Source organism: Corythoichthys intestinalis, chromosome 9, assembly GCF_030265065.1.
Source record: "Corythoichthys intestinalis isolate RoL2023-P3 chromosome 9, ASM3026506v1, whole genome shotgun sequence".
In the NCBI taxonomy this organism is placed as follows: domain Eukaryota; kingdom Metazoa; phylum Chordata; class Actinopteri; order Syngnathiformes; family Syngnathidae; genus Corythoichthys; species Corythoichthys intestinalis.
The window spans coordinates 38,276,330-38,292,941 of NC_080403.1; the positions used below are offsets into that span (position 1 = coordinate 38,276,330).

Consider the following 16,612-nt stretch of genomic DNA (forward strand, 5'->3'; position numbering starts at 1 on the left):
GCCTGGGCCGGCCCTGTGTGAATGCTCTGGTTTCGAATGAATAAACGTTTGTTCGACCCTGCCAGTCTAAATGGATTGGGCGTCGAGCGCCATCAATGGCAGCCATATAGTTAACTAAGACACTATTATAGTGGAAGATTTTGATAGCAACTTGTTGGGTCCTTTTTTTTTTTTAACATTGACACCTTTTTAAAAGGTTATCTCGATTCTTGGCAGGAGCATATCGATAACCTTTTGGGATGCAAAGTATCACGATATATCACTATTTTGATATTTTTCACACCCCTATTTACAACAGTTCATATCTGAAGAACAAATGTGGTGGCCATTACTGGAAGTGAGGCTATGCTTTGGCCAATTGTGAAACAGATCGAGGGATCACAAATATGCTTTTTCTTTTCTTATTGGGTGTGTTTGTCATCATAATCCCTCAAACTTTAACATGCTAAATGGTTTAGGGCAAGCACATTTTTTGGTAAAACTTTAAAAAAAAAAAATTATTTTAATTTAGCTTTGTGTGGCTTTATTAAAACTGCCAGTTTGATAAACAAATACATTTTTGTTTCTTCTTCATAATTATTGTTGTATAGCATGTGCATTTAATTGACTGTTTGATCGTCTGGGGGAAAACAAGCAAGCAAACAAACAAACAAACAAACAAAAAAAGCTCAAGCATGATGTCTGTAAACACCTAGACTTTTTAGAAGTTTTAAATGGACCCGTTTGATAATTTACTGAACACCAACAAAGACTGTCTGAATGTGAAGATATTGAGAGATTTGAAATGTTATTGTTGCTTATTTATTTTATCTTTTAGGCTTTTACTGAAAGGTTTTTGTTTGATTTTAAGCGCAGAGGCTTATCTATGTTTTGCTTCTCCAGGGAAATTAAAAAAGGGTCAATCACTTTCAGAGCATTACATTGGCTTTTTAAATCAGCATACATAGAGGAGTACAGTTGAATATCAAATGTTTGGGGCAAGACTGAAGGTTCGTACCCAATTATCTAAAAAAAATAAACAATTCCATTGTGATTAACTGACATAATTGTGTGTTTGTATGGGTGAACATGCAACTAGTCCCGCTTTCTACAAGTTTTGGAAGTCAAGTTTTAAATCACTTTTGAAGTAATAAATCAAGCGGACGGGATCCCTTAGGGCCTTCTGCGCCTTCAGAGAAAGGCTATACAAAATCTGGACCAAAAAAAAAAAAGTATATTCATAAAATGAGTAATACATTTAAAATATTATCAGTTAAAATTGGACATTTTACTAATTTTACAAGTACACATTTTATAAGTACATCAACACATTTCCTCTTATTTCTGATGAAGTTATGTCTAATTGTCAAGTTCACATAGGCAACGAAAGGGTTTCTATCTTAAAAGCATATTGTACAATCAGAATTGTCAGCCTCTATGATAAGATGGCTCATTTAGGATTACTTAGTAAGGATTTTCTGAGGGCCAAGCTATGTATGTTGGTTTCGAGAGTAACGGGTGAATCGACCAATCACGTTTGATCTTAAGTAGGCGGGGCACCCTAAAGTCCTAGACGGTAGAGTATCAGTAACAGCCATGAAGGAAAATGTGTCTAGAAAGACAAATTGGTTCCACATATCAGAGGGGTGGGGGTGGATCTTGCGCCCAAAATCACAACACTGGTTTGGTTATGACACATCCAACATGGCTGCCACTGCAAGTCTCATTTCTCCTGTTTATGATGGTATCAGAGGGGTGGGGGTGGATCTTACGCCCAAAATCACAACACTGGTTTGGTTATGACACTATGACACATCCAAATTGGGCTGCCACTATAAGTCTCATTTCTCCTGTTTATGATGGCAGTTTTTGTATAATATGGAGGTGAACATTAGCTGTGAATGTGTAATTCATCATTGATGTGGTCATGGGGAAATGTTGAAGGTTTTTTTTGTAATAAGTGTTTGTAGAGATTTTGTCCTAGTGCCACAAAATGCATAACTTTAGATTGGACTGAAAGCAATCCAGCAGAAACGCATTCAGCAACTGTCAAAAATTATGCTTTTAAAAATATTTTATAACACACACACAATCTCTGTGCAGCAATTGAACTTCAGCATGATAACACTGAATGAATGCATGAAAACTACACTTGTTTTCTGAGCATGGAACAAATGTGAGTCATTCTTCACATTCAAATATACAGTATTTTGTTGCAGCTTGGTATCAATTTACATCGTATTAAGGGCACTAACCAATGCAATTTCTGATGGAAAATTGCTGTAAGATCGTTTTCTAAAATCGTTGAGCCTTACAAATGTTATGATGGGTTGCAGTTGTGCATGTTCAATTCTTTGTGGTGTTGCCATGACAATGTATTTTTTAATTTATATCTTTTGACAGTGATGGCCAGAGGTAGGTAGAGTTGCCAAAGATTTTACTCAAGTAAGAGTAGCGTTACTTCAAAATAATATTACTCAAGTAAAACTAAACATAGTCATCCAAAAATGTACTCAAGTACAAGTAAAAAAGTATCCAGTGCAAACAATTATCAAGTAATGAATAACATTGTGAGTAACTGCTTTAGTTTGATTTTTTCCCCCCTCTTTTAAACAATGGTATTTTTTTCTCTCGGCAAAAACATATCTATATTAACTGTTGTTATAATGATACTCTACAACAGAGTTCACTAAATCCGGACCTCGGTGCCACTTTTCCTGTCGTGTTTTCCATGTCTCCCTCCTCCAACACACCTGAATCAAAATAATCAGGATCATTATCAAGCCTCTGGAGAGGTTGCTGATGACATAATCATTTGATTCAGGAGTGTTAGGGGAGAGAGACGTGGAAAACACGACAGGAAAAGTGGCACCGAGGTCCAGATTTACAGAACCCTGCTCTACAATAACCCGTTAGATGACCACATTAAGCCAAAAAAAAAAAAAAAAAACATTGAATTCTGGTAAGAGGAAAAAAAAAAAGACAGAAATTAAGCATTATTTGTCCAAAGAGCATGAGTGCCCTCTAGTGGAGAAAATAGTTCCTAGTTTGAATAGTGATTAGTTCCTTCATAGTTACTATTATGAAATTAAAAGGATCATATCTCCGGTTTTCTGTGGTCAACTGGTGCCAAATAAAAATTGGGAAAGACGTTTAAATCCATGTTTTCGAGTCATGTTGAGGGCAGCGCTCTATGTCAAATACTTCATTTTTTAGGACGCTTTAAGGACGCCAAGTGATTGAACAGGCTGGCATGATCATAGAACAGCAATCTTGCGTCGGACTGGTGTAATGGAGTTATGTGATAAATGTTGAGATGTCTCATTGGTGAAATTGGTAGAGCTACTCTTGGCATTGCTGGCAAAAAAAACCCAAATCTAATACTGTATGTAGAATAAAGAGGAAAAATGTAATGACTCTTGTGTAGCCCAAAGTAGCGGAGTAAGAGTAGTGCTTTTTCTTTACAGTAAGTAAGGAAAAGTAACAACTATGGCTTAGTAAAACTACTCTTAGAACTACATTTTTCTCAAAAACTCAAGTAAATGTAACAAAGTACATGTAACGCATTATTACCCACCTCTGGTGATGGCAGACGGCCCAGTTGTAGTGCTCACCATTCGCCACTAAGCTCAAGTGGCGCAATACAATAGATTTTGGCCCCAGAGGCCTTCAACTGTGAGTTTCCATTAATTTTGCCTTGACTTGCTTTGTATCGCAGCGGTTTATCAAACAATGATAATTTTTTTTTTTTTTAAATGTTCGAAAGATATCCAACAGAATAGTATACTGTATGTTGATTAAAATTCTGCAAAGTCCTTTGCTCTTTCAAGCAAAATATTTAAAACTCAAATAGAATAAAGTCCTAATTTATCAGTAAGATAGATTTGGGGTGAGGCAGTTCTAGTGGTATTTCATACTCAATGATCGGCAAGAGACCAATCCAGGGTGTGCCTCATTTCTCCCTTAGACTCAAAAGGAAGTCTCCAGCTTACTAGCTACCCTAATGAAGACAAACGCAACAGAAAATGGATGAAGGGATTTCAAACTTATATCTGCCATTAAAAGTTCAGTGTCAGTTTGGTTGTCGCTTGTTTACCTTCAGTCAACTGACAAACACAGAGCAAACACCCCCCACCCATTTCCCACACACACACACACGCTTCAGTACTTGGCACTCGCTACACCAACAGCCTACAGCCATGCTTACAGGGCATTTCCACTAGGTAGTCTAATCCCCTCTACTCTCGGCTCACCTGGCAGCCACAGAAGGAAGACTCTGGAAAACTTTTTAAATGTAAGGGTTGGAAAAGCAACTTTGATGATAAAAAGCGCATCAGGACACGAAGTGAAGGGGAAAGAGCTTTAAGGAGGGAAAGGGATTTCATTTGCAGGATTTTGGTTCTGTTGGCCTGAGAAAGAGGATTGATGGAGGCTGAAGGGATAGCGAAAACAAACAAGGTGGAAGAATCACAACTGGGTATGAGCAAATGCTGTGAAATTTCCTACGAGCTTTCTGTGGCTAAATCTTAATTGCAAATTTTATTACTTTCACTAAAGAGGCACTTAGTTTTCTTTATAGCTGTGGGTATTTTTCTGATCGTGTGTATGTCAGGATTTTTTTCTTTTAACCCTGGCAAAATCTAGATTTCACTAATGGCGTCCATGTATTTTCAAGCCATTACTAGTACAAAAATAATTGGCTGCCCCAGTACAGTTCAGTTGTATTTAACTTTCAACATTTATGTTTTAATAGAGTTCAATCCTGCTCGAGGGGTTTAGCTCTCTGTCAGGTACGTTCTACATTTGGTCGTTCATACTGTAAATACAAAATCAGACTGTAAAACCGTAGATTTGCGATATGTGTGATTGAGTGCTATCACTACTGCACCTTGCTCACTTTCGTGCATGCAGTTACATCCATTCATTCGCCCCCTCTCAGTCAAAACGGACTGGACATCTACCACTGTCAATGGCAGCCAATGAGTAAACAAGGCAATGACTCCAAAATACCCCAAAACCAACAGGCAGTAACAACAAATTAACAGGAAGTAACCTGGAAATTCCCTAAAATCAACGGGAAGCAGCCCGGAAATGCCGGAAAAATCAACAGGAATTGATTTTTACAGGATGCGATTCGTAAGTATCTTAAAATTACACGGAAGTGGCACAAATTTAATTCACTGCCACTGAAAATGATAAATGTCCAATGGTGCACCGCAAGCAACACTTCACTTTTGCTCATTAATATTCATGACGTCAGCAATTGTGGCAAGGCGGGTCAACCTCCTGTTTGTCCCTAATAGTAAATGCATGGAAATAGTGTACGAACGAGATGTTTACTGAACTAAACCTACCAATTCTGTCCAAAAATGATTCACTGGTAAACAGGGGCGGACTGGTAATCTGTGGGTTCTGGAGGATCACAGAACGGCCGGTGCCCTGGACGGCCGGCGGCCGCCATTCATTATTATGCATCACTGTTTTTATCCCCCCTATCCTCTGATTATCTACAGTTCGCATCCAATCCGACAGGTGGCAGCAATGCGCCTGGCTTTTCACCGCCAATCTGATAGACTAGGAACGACGAAAGCACAGAGTAGCCTTCATTGGTTCCTTCCTTGTGGAAGCAAAATAGCGACGAGTGTTAATGCACAATATGGATGGTGGTGGCAAAAAAACTGAAAAGAGCAGGGTGGCGCGGAGAAGGTTAGAGAGAAAAAATTAAAGAAACTGGAGAGTGAAGCATTAAAATGTCATAAATCGACAAATATTTTCGCAAGCAGCAGTCTGGCTGCAACGGCCACGTCGGGTAACAACAGCTCAGCTCCCGGCGATGGTGAGAGGGAGCTGCAGCCGCTCTGACGTGCAGACGGTGCTGGGAGAGAGAAAAGAAGAGGGAGGGGGCAACGATAAACTGCTGGAAGTTCCCCAGACAAGCGCAGGGCAAGTAAATTGGGATGAAGAGGGTTACTTGCTCTGTAAACTGGCAATTGTTATCCATCAGGTAGCTACATTTTAAATGAAATAAATGACAATTAAAGGGTTAGTGCCAGCTAGTCGATGTACCCGTTTGCAATCGTGTCAAGTTACAGTATGCTAGTCCTACTATCCCTCTCCTAAGAAAAAATATTTTAGCCGTAAAACAATGTATGCACACGCAGCATAGCAATATTAATTCAGAAGAAATATAACAAAATATTAATAAAATGAGTGGTTTTACTTTAAAGTTTAGGTAGTTAAATTGATGTTATATACATTATTAATCATTTATATATCGTTTTGTTTTCTGGTTAATACTTTCCAATGAAGTTTATGTATACAGGATTTGTCTTGAAATGTGTATTGTATTTTCATTGAAATTTATTATTTGTATGGCAAGATTAATTATGGCAGGGGTCTCCAAACCGGTCCTCAAGGGCCGCTGTGGGGCCTGGTTTTTGTTTTAACCGATCGAGTACCGACAGTTTAACCAATGAAGTTTCTGCTAAAACAAGCAGCACCTGACTGCAATCAACTGATTACACTTGTAAGACACCAGATTGGTGCAGAGGTTTTGTCTTGTTTTGTTGGAATGAAATCCTGCGCCCGCCGCAGCCCTATGTGGAATAGTTTGGAGACCACTGAATTATGGCATAAACAATGAAGTCATTTTATAGACAGAGATCTATAGAGATATATTATAATCAATTGGATACGTAAAACTTGCTTTGAAAAATAAATTCTTTCATTTGTTTATTCAGGTTGATCATAGAGCTAGTACAGAAAATGAATCCAACTCCAGTTCAGCCTTGCAGTACTTTGAGCGCCCGTAGTCAGACAGTCACAGTCTAGACACATTTTCTTCATTTTTCTCTCAAAGTGCACGAAATTGGTGCATTTTACAATAAAATGTAAAAAAAAAAAAAAATTCTCCCGGGAGGGGCATGTTCCCGGACCCCCCTATGGGGTCTGTGTTTCCCTTCGTATAGCGATTCTTATGGGCTGGGCTGAGTCAAAGTCCAGGGCTGCTTTTTAGTCCCAGTCCGCCCCTGCTGGTAAAGATGTGGAAGAACATACAAATGTTCAGTTAAAGAGAAGGCTTAAAAGTGTCATGGGCTGAAAAAGATGAGAAAATGAGCAGACCTGATCCAGAGGTAGCTTTTTCGACACCTTTTTAAAAAAAAAAATTTCTGTCTTATTGCGATGTGTAATTTTTAAAACTGTTTCATAATTTACAGATAGATTTAAGTCAAGATTTTGCCGATGTAGGAGCATTTTCGATAGAAACACTTAGGTTCGCTAGGAAGATTCTCTACAACAGAGCCTTTCTGAGAGGTCTACTGCTTTAAGATGGTGGCTGTTTACTAACGCATCTAGTTCTTTATACATGTTGCTAATGTCGTCGTGTCTGTCATTTGCATTTAGTTCTATATTATGTGATATCTACCGTAGCATCATGTGCGCGTAGTTTGTAGGCTATCGGCTACAGTCAGGTATTATTGGAGCCACCTAGCATCGCGTTTGCAACAGCGTCACAACTCCCTTGCCTCCTCCCTACTCCAGCTCTGCTCTCTCATCTCCGTGAGTCCGTCTCTCTCAGACTTTTCTCGCGTCATTCAGCCAACATAGTAACGCATAGTAACGCAAGCCTTACCCGCCTCAGTAACGGTAACGGCGTTGCCAAGGTGAGTAAAGTAATTAATTACATTACTCACTACTAAAAAAACAATAACGCTGTTAGTAACGCCATTATATTCTAACGCCGTTATTAACAACACTGACCTTACGCCACTGACAATAACAATGTCCTGTTTCAACAATATAGCCTTTACCACCATATGCCCTGTCTTTCTCATATATTATATCATCTGGTTGTCTTACGTCTCTGACCGTTCTTGGGGGGTAATTTACATTGCTATTTTTGTGTAGCGATCGCAAATGCTACTTAGTGACAGCCAACGAACACTTAATTTTTTTCATTAATAACAAATCATAATTCTATAATTTATTTAAACAGAAAAGGTAAAAGTCAGCAAGGCAAAACGCCACACTAAAAAATAAGTAAAAATATCAAAATGGCTTACCTCTTCGTCCTCTGTAGGACCATGGCCCCCAACAAAATGTTTACTGTATATGAAATGTGAATGGCTTCACCTTGCTGGCGTTAAACTGGTCTCTTGGACGTCCGTGCAAGTTGATCCATTCGTCACATTTTTTCCCCCCGAGTTTTTGGTTTCGGGAAACGTATGAAGAAAACATCCTTCATATGTCGTAATGTCTAGAGTCGTTTCTACAAGTTCCATAGCAGCAGTGTTTACTCGGCATGTTCTTTTTTGAAAGATTACTGGAGAAAACAAGCAGAAATAACATGGATTTTATGCGAGGGCATGTCTATGTTGACCCACTTCTGCCTTACGGTGGCGACTTCACGGTCTAAAAATAGCATTCATTCGGTACGCAATTCACTTATACTGGAAGGACTGGCTGTGAATGCACAGTGCCACTGATGGCACTCGACGTCAAATCCATTTTGACTAGGAGGGGTGAATGAACACCAGTGAGTTAACTTATTTGGCCAAAAATAAACTAGTCTGGCCCACATGAGATCTTCCGGTAATTGCCATAATATGGCTAGCGAACCAAAATGAGTTTGACACTCCTGTTGTAGACCATGCACCCGTGACATTCACTTCACACCTTTAGATCATCTCTCTTCGTGCCCTCCTTTGATCAGCTAAAAATGGGGCTACCAGGTTGTCTGTCAAAACTATTATTTTGCTCTCATTTCCACGAACGTGCAAAGCTCTCAAGGTGACTCGACTGCAAGCAAGCACAACTAAAGGTTGCATTTAAAGCTATGCCAAGAAAAGATTTTCAAAACGATCACTTCAATTAAAAAAAAACCCCACACAATTTCAAGCGAAAGAAGACCGAAATATAATAAAGTTGTGAAAATAAAGTACAGTACAAAGTGTGTGTCTGAGAACAAATGGCAGAGTATTATTAGCATTTTGAACAATATTTAAAAAAAAAAAATCTTATTTCATGTTATTCATTGTTGAACTCTCAGCACCAAATAAATATAATAGAACAAATAATTTTGTAATGATGAGAGTGCATGTAAAAAAAAAAAAAATCATTCATGAATTAAATTGTAAAGAATAATTGTTGAAATATGAATATAAAACTATATACAGTATATTTTCAAGAATTGTTTTTCAGCCAGAGTTTTCTCATATTTGATTTCAGTGCATCCCCAGTTAATTTAAAAAAAAAGTTTTTGATTTTCTTCCTGTAAAATAATATGTACCATAATTTTTTAGACTATAAGCCGTACCCGACTATAAGGCGCACAAAAAAAACCCTATTTGTTCATGTATAAGCCGCAATGGAAGATAAACCACAGAGATAGTCACACCTAAAGACTACTGTTGTCATGATACTATAATATTTACAACTCGATACTCAAAAATGTTTTTTTAGGAACTCGTTCAGTGCCATTGGACTATGTTAACCAATCTTGTGGCTCAAAAACGTTCATTCGCAAGCGTCCCTCCCACTTCAAATGGATTGGACGTCAAGCACAGTCAACGGCAGCCAATTAGTTAACAAACAAGGAATATCCAAAAATATCCTCCATTACTATCAAGAGTCGTGCAAAATCAAGTTTAATGCATGAAAACAAAATTGTCTTAACCTCTGATAGCCTAAAAACCAATAGATAACTAAGGCTACGTTCATACTACAGGTCTTAATGCACGAATCCGATTTTTTCGTGTTTTTCCGACTCGAGTGAGGCATTAACTTGACGGTCTGAACGTGACAAGTCGCATAGAACGGGACCATTTCAAATCCGATCTGGGTCACTTTCGTATGTGGTTTAAATCCGATCTGGGCCACATTTTTCCAGACTGTTGCGGCGGTCTGTACTGTCCAGTCCCGCAAATCGGATTTCATGCAGCAATTACGTCATCAAATAGCGAGAGAGTCGTTACCGTAGCGATGCACCTGTGCGTTATTAGCGCCTAGCTTGCAGTGAACACGGCTTTCGGGGAAGGGCTGGGCTTCACAACAGTCATAAAAAATAAAAATGGGTTGAGGATAAGCCTGAGAATGCTCAATTTTCTCTGTTACAAGTGAGCAATATTTCAACATTGCTTACACGGCCGAGAGAGTCGGGGCAAACTGCCCATATGTGTGTGACGTGCACGGACAGTGCGTGCATGCTATCGATCCATATAAACTTTGAATATAAGCCTAAACGGGGATTATTTATGTCTGTTATTTGTGTCCTCCTTTTGAAAAGCAAAACATGATATCCCTGGAATGACGGATGACGTGTGTCATTTGTTTTGATGCTTCTGCGCATGCGGGTCTTCTTGCTTAGCGCGTGTCGGACTGCGAATTAGTGCGCATGCGTAATACTTGAACGGTCTCAATGGATAAAAGCAGTCTGAACGGGCACGCCAAAAAAACGGATATGACAAAAAATCGGATTCGTGCATTATGACCTGTAGTATGAACGTAGCCTAAGTAATCAAATATCGCGATACATTTCAGTTTCAATACAATTCAATACTTTTAACAACCCTACTAAAGACGTACACCTTATTGGCCTGCGAAATCCATATATAAGGGGCAGTTTACATGGCGACTCTGCGACACGAAGACGCAATGACTAAGTTGCGGAATGGCCTTGCGTGCATATGGTGTCGACAAAGACGGAAGGCAAAGACGCAAATTTCCTAATCCTGCCTCCAAAGTGGAACGATTCGATTCGGGGGGTCGCAGCGAATTCATATAAATGGAAACCCCTTCGCTTCGATGACGTAAGCACTCACACACGTCACATGGGCGTGTGCAGCGGTGCTATTAAACGTTAAAAACAGCAAATGGCGGAATGTCGGCTTTAATTCACTGTTTTAATAATATTTTTAAATTTAAATATGTTGAATGTTTCAAATTTTTGTGCGTTTTGGAGCAAAAGAAAAATGCCATTGCTTGGATTGGGCGGGAATGTTTTCTTCCGGGCTGAGGAGCTTGGTGGGGTCAAAGCACATCATTCGTTGTCGCCTTGTAAATCTGCACCGCCTCCAAGGGCCTGCATGAATACTGCATTGTTTTCATGCGGAATTGCGACATTGTTCGAATGGAGATGAAACCATATTAATGCACATTTGACATTTTTCGAATTCTTGGAAAGTCCCCGTGGAAACGGCCCTTAAGACGCACCGGACTATAAAAGCTGCAGGGTTCAAAGCGGAGGGAAAAAGTAGCGACTTATAGTACGGTATTAAATTACAATTGTCTACATGTAATAAAACAACTTCATTGTTGTTTAGTTTTAGTCATTCCCCCCGTTATTAACTGTTTGAATATTTTTTGTATTAATCTTTTTAGGTTTCGGAAGATTGGACACTTCGTTCGTTTTCCTGTAACGTATTCACATAATTAGTGTGTGATTTGAAGTTTTTCCACAAACTATTTTTTGGTGATACTCCAACTTTAAAAATAGAACTGCCATTCTGTTATCCATAAATATTGAGGCTTATTATGCCCCTGTATTTAAAAAAAAAATGGTCATGATGGATTCTTAGTTAAGATTATTTGTTGGGATGGTCCTTGATGTAAAAGTTTTGAGAACCTCTGGTCCAGGCCATTATACCTATACTCGAACTTATCTACAGGACCAGAGAGGACAAGTATTAATAGCAAGTTGAACACCAACAATTGGACTGACTTCTCCTTTTTATGAACAGCAGAAGCATTTAAAAAATGGCTTGGCAGTCTTCAGCATTCTCAGTTGCTTCCTGCTCCATTTCTCTTTCAAGATCTACACTGGGTCTCTCTAAAGGCATACCCTTGTTTACTTTAAACTCACCCTCGATCAATTGCAAATTTGAGAGTGTCCTCTCCTGGCAAAAGCGTTGCTAATTAGCAATTCTCATTGGAGCCAAGTTGAGTTTAAATCACTGTATATCTATGGTACACTTACATTTATATGCTATCTAGCATGCCACCAAGTCTATGAATCCTTCTACTTTTACCGTTGCACTCAACTACAAACACATTTTTCCCCCTCAAACAATGATGGCAAAGGCAAAAAACATCAGTCATAGCCGATGTGTGAACACAAAATTGCATTCTGGTTTTTGACCAAATATTTAATAATCTCTCTCTGTATGTGTCTCCCTCCCTGTTTCTTTCTTAATAATATGCCACTGGGAAGTGGAAAAAACAACAACTGAAAGCACAGATCCCCACTCCTCCGCTCTTCTCGCTACACGTCTGTGATGTCATAATCACTCACATCAAAGGCTATGCGCTCAACACGGCGACTGTCAGCTTCCCTAGAGGCGTCATTAAAAACGAACACAGAAAAGCAAGCCAGGCCTGACAGAGACACATCAAAACTTCCTTGACACACACGTGTGCAAGTGTGCACGCTCACATATAACCGCAAACATGCATGTGCACTTAGATGGCACATACTGTACTTAGTGATGGGAATGAATCACATCTTGAAATCACTGCAATGAAATACAAAGCTGTATATGATTCACATACTGTTTAAAAATATTCCTACTCACATTTTGAATTGAATATCTACCTCCTCCCTTTAAAAAAAAAAATCCCTTTTTATTCTCACACGCCAACGACAGCTCAACATTCAAAAGATGTCGTACATGACTGCTAATATATCCCGCACGTGAGCAACTGACGAGAAGACGGGCTACATCCATGACGTACACGATGCAGAGCGTGCACTTAAATGTACAAATAGCCGTCATCCGCACACCCACTGGCTTTTTCATCCCTCTCTGTCTTTCTCTCACACACTCGCCCACACACGGCTGCTTCTTACCAACGCAAACAGGCGCACACTCATTTACACAAACTGGAGAAAGGACTATAAATAGTGTGCCTATGATGTGATGCTGTGTGCGGTTTTCTCCCTGTGGGTTTATATGTGTGTGTGACTGTCAGAGTGACAAGAGAGGGAGAGCAAGAGGACGGTAAGCGAAAGGAAGGCTATGCTCACGTCTGGTGCACAGCCAGTGATAAACACAAAGTGACAGGCGTGGCAAAGATGGTGAGTCCCCTTTGATTTGAAATAAATGTCATGCATTTGTATGTGGAAAATGAATATATAAGTGCCACCATGAATCTAACATTTCTTGTCGGCTATATATGTTGACTGTGTCTTTGCTTCCAGGCCAACATGGTGCTCCACATACAGTATATGACTTACCCCTGGCAGGGTCTTCTGCTCGTGCAATGCATTCTGGGCTTTCAGTGCTGACTCCCTGGCACAGTAGGTGAGGAAGGCACAGCCTGGAACAAAACAAAAGAGAGACATAATTATATAATATGAGCTGGGGACAGAGGAAAAGAGACGTGGGAGGTTGCTCCAGGAAGCATCAGCAAATAAAAACAACAGAGAAACACCAAAAGCCTGCCTGTCGCCGTCACTCTAATCAGGAATATGGAATTTACCGTGCATGGTGAGCAACACAAAAGCGACTGACCAAGCGGAACATTCTTATTCGCGTGAGCGCAGTCAAGTCTGCACTGAGAAATTAAGGAGCCCAATATCTGCTGGCTTGCAGATTTGTGCAATATGCTGCGTGAGAGCTCCTCTGCCTGAGAAACATGTCAGATGTGACGAAGCTTCCCGGGTGCCAGTTATCCATTCGGCCATCGCGCACTTCTGGCTGCTGTGACACAGATAGACATTTTCCCTGACAACCCCCCAATCCTTTTTCTCTTCTCCTCTTCATTTGTCCAACTCTCGCATCCATATGTTGTTCCAAGACAACCCACAATCCTCGGGTTTGTTGCCACCTGGGCTGACATGTGGGGGTGGATGGAAGATGGAGACGCAGGAGGCGAGGCAGAAGAAGAAGCCGTGGGGAATGCGTGAGCTTCTCCCTCGCCATCCCATGATGACAGCGAGGAGCACGCCACAATAAGGGGGCTGACAGACTGTCAATCTCCATATCTGGGGAAATGAGTCATGTGGATGACAAATGACTAAAACATGTAAAAACGCAACAACACAATGTTGACATGATTTAATTAGACATGAAATCCCTAAAAGTCATCATTATTAGGGCCCGAGCACTAGGCGTGCGAAGGCCCTATTGTTTTGCAAAGGATTATTATTTTTTAATTAATTAATTAAAAAAATTTTTTCAGAGCAAATGAAAACGGCCAGTTTGAAGGCCTGAACATGCACGAAAAGTCACCAAAATTTGCACATAGATGCGGAAAAATGTAAATTTCGATAATTTTGCAACGTTGCAAAAAAATGTAACAAAATGGCTCAGTGGCGCCCCCTTGAAATTTTGAAATTGTCCTATAACATTAGGGTCTATCAGCGTAGAGCGATGAAATTTGGGGAGTCTATACCTTGTCCAAAACCGCTCCAAAAAAGCATTGACTCTCATATTCCAAACCCAACAGGAAATCAGTTATTTTGGATTGAATATGAAATTTTTATCGATTTACAGGGTGCACATTTGAGACCTTTTCGCCGAGGGAGTTAGTTGGAACATCTTCAAAATTGGTGAGACTGTTCAGGAGACATATGAGATCTTAAGTTTTTAAAATGGTGCGTTTTCATTCACGGGTCTGACCTGGGCATGGTGCCAAAGTCGGCCATTTTTTCGGCAAAATGACTTCAGTAAACGACTAATAGCTCCTTGAAACAACGTTCAATCTTTTTCATATCTGGCATATATGTGCGGGATTCCACCCTTAACACGAGTGCATTGAAATATTACCCATTAGGCCTAGCGCCCCCTAGTGGGAACAGGAAATGCCTTTTTTTATGAAACAGGCTCCTCCTCCAAGGAAAAAAAATCTATTCACCTCAAACCTGCATCAGGGGAGCCTTAACACATGTGTTCAGGTGCCTGATGAAAAATACTGAGGTTTGGTTGAAGCAGAAGGGTCCAACAGGAGAAGTAAAAATGACTGAAGCCATTTCGTCTCACCACAAGTTTTGAACAGTCATAACTTCTACAACATATCTGCGCCAAACATCTCGTGCTTGTTGAGTCATAGTCTGAAGGGTCCTGTAGGGGTTATTTGCATCAACCCTACAACGGCGTCATCTCGGCGACAAAGCGTCATCTCTCAGTAGTCATGTGTAAATAAATTGTTACTTTGCTATCAAAAGCTCTATTTGTCTGGTTGTTCATGGTATTTTGTAAAAGGAAAACATTATTCAGATGTTTGGGATGTAACTAATGCAAAAATTAGCTTTGTTAAAATCAAAGTTATGTTTGAAATGTATGCGTTTACAAAAAGCTCATTTTCTCCTTTTTTCATCACAAATTGGAAAATTGCTCAAACTAAGCTATTTTCTAATGCTGATTTCTAAAGAATGGAAAAGATATGAACTTACTTTTTTTCTGCTGAAAGAAGAGTCTTTCTTTTGGTGGGTTCTATGTTTATATATCAATAGAACAGAATTTTCTGTGCGCCTTGCAAAATTAGTCAATATCCAGAAAAACGGCCGGGAGCGAAGGGCCTTGCTCCGGTGAAAATGGCTGGGAGTGAATGAGCTAATATCTTTTGGTGTAAATATCCCATAATACAGTGAGAACAGCTGCGGCTTATAGTCCAGTGCAGCTTATCTATAAACAAATGCCGTTTTTGTGCCAAATTTGATGGGTGGCGGCTTCTAGTCAGGTGCGCCTTATAATGTGAAAATTATGGTATATTGTTCTATTAGCTCATCCCAGTTGCCTTTGTCTGTTTTCGCCTAAATGCTATGTTGTCAAGGGCAACTCTATGTAGGGAATGTAGAAGTTGCGTCCACCCGTCCTCTTTAACCCCAGGTCGTACTGATGGTAATTCTCGAGGGAGCTGCTCTTGTTGGTGTTTGTAATTAACAGGCCTTTCACTCATTAAGTTAAATGGGAGCTGGCCGTTGACAGCTCATCTACCTCCTCGTCCTCTCTGGGCCTGTCATATTAACTCTACATGCATGTGCTGGATGACAGTTAATTCACTTGCCTGTACTCTACCTTAATGTTTATGATCTTCGGTGAATATTAAAAGCCTACATACTGCTGTTCAAACGGCAGGTTATTGTGCCATAAAATGAGACTTAAATTATTGTTGAACTTTTTCCACCATAACTCTGAAAAAACAAACAAACAGTAATATAGAATTGATTTGTAAAAAATCTTTGTGTACATGGAAGTAAAAATAAACAAATATTCTGCGGTTGCACAACCTCTTATAACTGATGTAGTGTCCGTGATCAGAATTAAACAAAAAACGTGTCACTCTTCAATTATGTAAGGTAGTGATTTAAATACGCCACAAGATGTGAATGGCGTGTTTTACATTAATTAGGGATCAAGCCAATAGTATGTTTTTTCCTTTGGGTGATGCTGTAGTTTCTTAAATCCACAGTTGGAGAGAGAAACGAGAGTGGACACAGGCATTCAGATTTGTAGCTCGGACTGCGCCGTTTATTGGCATATTGCATTGCATTGCATTCACAACACACATAAGTATCATATAGTGAAAACACTACAAAACTAATACTGATATCTCTCAAAAATATCACCAAGAAGAAAAGTGCTTCAATCTGTATTAGAGGCCCTATTCTCACACAGTTACCACAACAATGCAA

General features: G+C 39.7%; 1 protein-coding gene across 4 annotated transcripts in view; it reads right to left on the reverse strand.

Annotated features, from left to right (window-relative positions):
- Positions 1–16,612, reverse strand: part of celf4 (CUGBP, Elav-like family member 4) — a 227,122-nt gene that overhangs the window by 169,389 nt on the left and 41,121 nt on the right. For all 4 annotated transcript variants that reach the window (XM_057845934.1, XM_057845933.1, XM_057845935.1 and 1 more), the window contains exon 2: positions 13,211–13,293. In XM_057845934.1, the coding sequence (XP_057701917.1) occupies positions 13,211–13,293 (83 nt within the window). The remainder of the gene's footprint in view (positions 1–13,210; positions 13,294–16,612) is intronic.